At 53.1% G+C, this 3,362-nt stretch overlaps 1 protein-coding gene across 1 annotated transcript; it reads right to left on the bottom strand.

The window, feature by feature from the left end:
- Positions 1–559: 559 nt before the first annotated feature.
- LOC135905236 (uncharacterized) lies at positions 560–886 on the bottom strand. The gene has a single exon (XM_065436244.1). The coding sequence runs from the start codon at positions 884–886 to the stop codon at positions 560–562; it is 327 nt and encodes a 108-aa protein (XP_065292316.1).
- Between the last annotated feature and the right edge of the window lie 2,476 nt (positions 887–3,362).

Raw genomic sequence — 3,362 nt, 5'->3', positions numbered from 1 at the left:
GCGTGGTACAGTCTGAGTAGATTGCTCTGGCTTAAACCCCCTCTGCGGTTCGAGACCCTGAGGATAAGCCGAAGCATATTCTCCGTCTTGGAGGTAATGCGGGCTATAGTCTGTGAGTTGCCCCCGCGAGATTCCAGCAAGAGTCCGAGGACCCTGATGGTATCCACTCTGTGGATTTGTTGTCCGTCCTTCGTATAGAGGGCTACGGGAGCTTGATCTAAGGGTGTAGAGCACCTAAACCCCGCCGGGTGGGCCTATACAATAGAAGTTCGGACTTGGTTGGCAACAGACTCAGGCCCGTGTCTAGTAGGAAGTGTTCTGTGATGTTGAGCGCCTCTTGGAGCGCACTCTAAACTGCAGCGTCAGACTCTCCCATGCACCACAAGTTAATATCATCCGCGTAGAGGGCGTGACCCGTTCCTCTCACTGGGGCCAGTCTGTCCGAGAGGCCTTTCATGGCGATGTTAAACAGTAGGGGAGAGATTACCGTCCCTTGCGGGGGACCTCTCGCTCCCAATGTAAATTCCTTCGATTTGATTTGCCCTATTTTAACAGTGGCCTAGCGATCCCTGAGGAAGGAGCTAACGTACGCGTGGAATTGTGGCCCCAGGCCCAGATCCGAGATGGCCTCTAGCACGTACCGGTGCGAGATGTTAACAAAAGCCTTGGACAAGTCTAGAGCAAGGATGCCCCTACTGTCTCTAGTGTCGTCTTCAATGATTTGCCTCATTATAAGTAACCTGACGCCCTGTGTGGAGAGTGCCGGCCGACAGCCGACCATGTTGTGAGGGAATAACTCAACATTTTCTATGTGCCTAGATACAGGGTTGTGAATGACATGTTCGGCCACCTTACCCATGCAGGACGTGAGCGAGATGGGCCGCATGTTCTCCGGCGCAAGAGGTTTGCCTGGTTTCGGGATGAGCACCACTGAGGCTGTCTTCCAGGAGTCGGGGACGAGGCCCGTTTCCTAAATTTTATTGACCTCCCCGGTGAGCAGCGCAACTGATTGTTCGTTCAAGTTGCGGAGGAGCTTATTGGAGATGCCATCCGGGCCCGGTGCAATGCGACCGTTGAGCGTTTGGAGCACCTCCCAGATTTCGGATTCCGTGAAGGGGGCGTCGAGCTCCCCCACCGCTGCCCCCTGCCCCCTGATCGAGTAAGTGTTTGAGCAGGTTACATTTGCCCCTCGTTCTCACCTGCCCATCAACCGAGGAGCACACTTCATTCCATTGTTGTTTGGACAGTTCGATGGAATGAGTTTCTATTTTACGATTGAGCTCCGCAATTTTCTTACGAAGTCGGCGGTGGAGTCTGTGCGTTCTCTAGTGGCGGAGGGTGGAGTTTTTGGCTTCTAGGAGGTGCACAAGGCGCGCGTCCAGTCTATCTACCTTTAGGTCGGTCTTAATCACCTTGGTCGCAGCTTGTACGTCCTTCTGTAGTCTTGTGAACAGACTATCGAGATTATCGTAGTCGGTGTGGTCCGCCTTCCGCATTTTACGGAAGGCATCCCAGTCCGTCACTTTAAATTCCCTGGTAGGGGCTGTGCTAATTGTTAGCGTAATCTACACACTGAAGTGGTCGGTGCCCAGGTTCTCTTACAAATTTTGCCATCCTGCTCCCGGCGTGTTCTTGACGAACGCCAGGTCCGGAGTAGTGTCTCGGACTACCGGCGTGCCGGTTCGCGTCGGGTATTGTGCATCTGTAATCAATTCCAGTGAGCAGTCAGCAACTGCCTGGACAAGGAGGTTGCCCTTGGTGGATTGCCGGGGGTATCCCCAGGCATTCTGGGGGGCATTGAAGTCACACGCTATCACTATGGGAGCCCCCTTGCTCAGGGCCACCGCCTTTGTCATGATCGTGGCGAATGCCTGCCATTGATCCGAGAGCGAGCTGTATATGTTCAAAAGGAAGAAACTGCTCTTAAGACAATTGTTAGGGATTATTTCGACCATAATGATTTCCGCCCTAGTTTTGCGAATTGGTAATTTGTGTACTTGAAAGGAGCACTTTCGTGCGACCGAGGTTGCTAACCCCCGCTTTCCTTCCTCCCATAAAGATACAACCCGATATCCCGGGAAGGTGGGTGCGTCATCGAGAGTTTCTTGTAACAGAATTACGTGAGGTTTGACCGCCTGTGCCGAAACGAGTTGCTGCAGCGGAGCTTTGCGCCGTTGGAAACTGGCACAGTTCCACTGCCACACAACCAACTTATTGGAATTGACCGCCATGGCGATTGCCTTGGATTCCACCATCATGTTCCACCGTCGTGTTGACGGGCACGGCGCTTGCGGGTAAAGGTGCCCGACGGGGCTCCCTCGAAGGCTGTCTAGCTGTAGCTAACGCGGCCTGTGCACTTTCCAGGGACGCCATCCTTTTGAGGGCAGTCACGCTTTCAGCCAGCTGCTTAATTGCCCGCTGCGTGCATTCTCAGTCTTTTTTATTGGACTCGGTCTCCACAGAGTCAGCGTCGGCCTCTGGGGGCGCGGCCCTACGTTTACCCGAGCATGCCTGTGGCTCCCCTGAGGAGGGCACCTGTTGCTTCTCGACTTGCGAGGGGTACGACTTACGGAAAGACTTAAAGTCGGCCCTCATCTGCTGCATTTCTGCTTTGAGTCGAGCGTTCTCTTGAATGAGTTGAGCGACTCTGGGATCAACTTTTTGCTCCGGCAATGCTACCCGCGTTACCTTTGAAGCCGGCGTCGTCTGCTTCGACTTGACACGATCGGCCCAGGTTGGCGTTACCTGGATCCGAAACTGGGAGGCAGAGCACCCACGTAAGGTCCCTCTGTAATTTTCAAGGTAGCGACATCTGCCGCGCGCGCCACCTAGAAAGTTCCTGTAGCAGACGGCGCCCACGCTGAACTGCGGCGCCGCGGCATTCGTGAGGTGAAAAAATATCTGCACACGAAACCTACTAGTGCCTGACTGTGGTGAAAAACGAACGAAGGGCCCGAACTGCTCAATCTAGTCCTTTAATTTGAAATGAGCGGTGAAAGAAAAACGCTCAAGAGAGCGGAGTGAGGGCTTGATTGCCTCGATCCCGCATGTTTACATTTCGTTCGTTTGCGCTCAATCACCGCGCGAGCATCGGTGATTGCTTGCGCTTAATCCCGTTTGCTCTGTTAATTATTTTGCTTGTATGTGTGGTGCGTACACATAGCGTTACATTGAACGAAGAATTCGAGTAAAAAAGAAGCATGACAGTCGCTTGGACATAAAACTTTCGACATAACGTCGCCGAAACGTTTGACCCTCAAGGTAACTAAACATCTTGTGCATGTGTGTGTGTGTGGAAATGAGTGCGCCAACAGTCTTCTTGACGCTGAGTGTGTCTGTCGTGTAGCGATTACACGACGACT

The sequence above is a fragment of the Dermacentor albipictus genome, chromosome 8 (genome assembly GCF_038994185.2).
Source record: "Dermacentor albipictus isolate Rhodes 1998 colony chromosome 8, USDA_Dalb.pri_finalv2, whole genome shotgun sequence".
NCBI lineage: Eukaryota > Metazoa > Arthropoda > Arachnida > Ixodida > Ixodidae > Dermacentor > Dermacentor albipictus.
This window is presented reverse-complemented; position numbering and strand designations above follow the sequence as displayed.

Bases quoted from the DNA above. Each gene is read 5' to 3' on its own strand.
- LOC135905236 (XM_065436244.1), bottom strand. From the start codon at position 886: ATGCGGCCCATCTCGCTCACGTCCTGCATGGGTAAGGTGGCCGAACAT.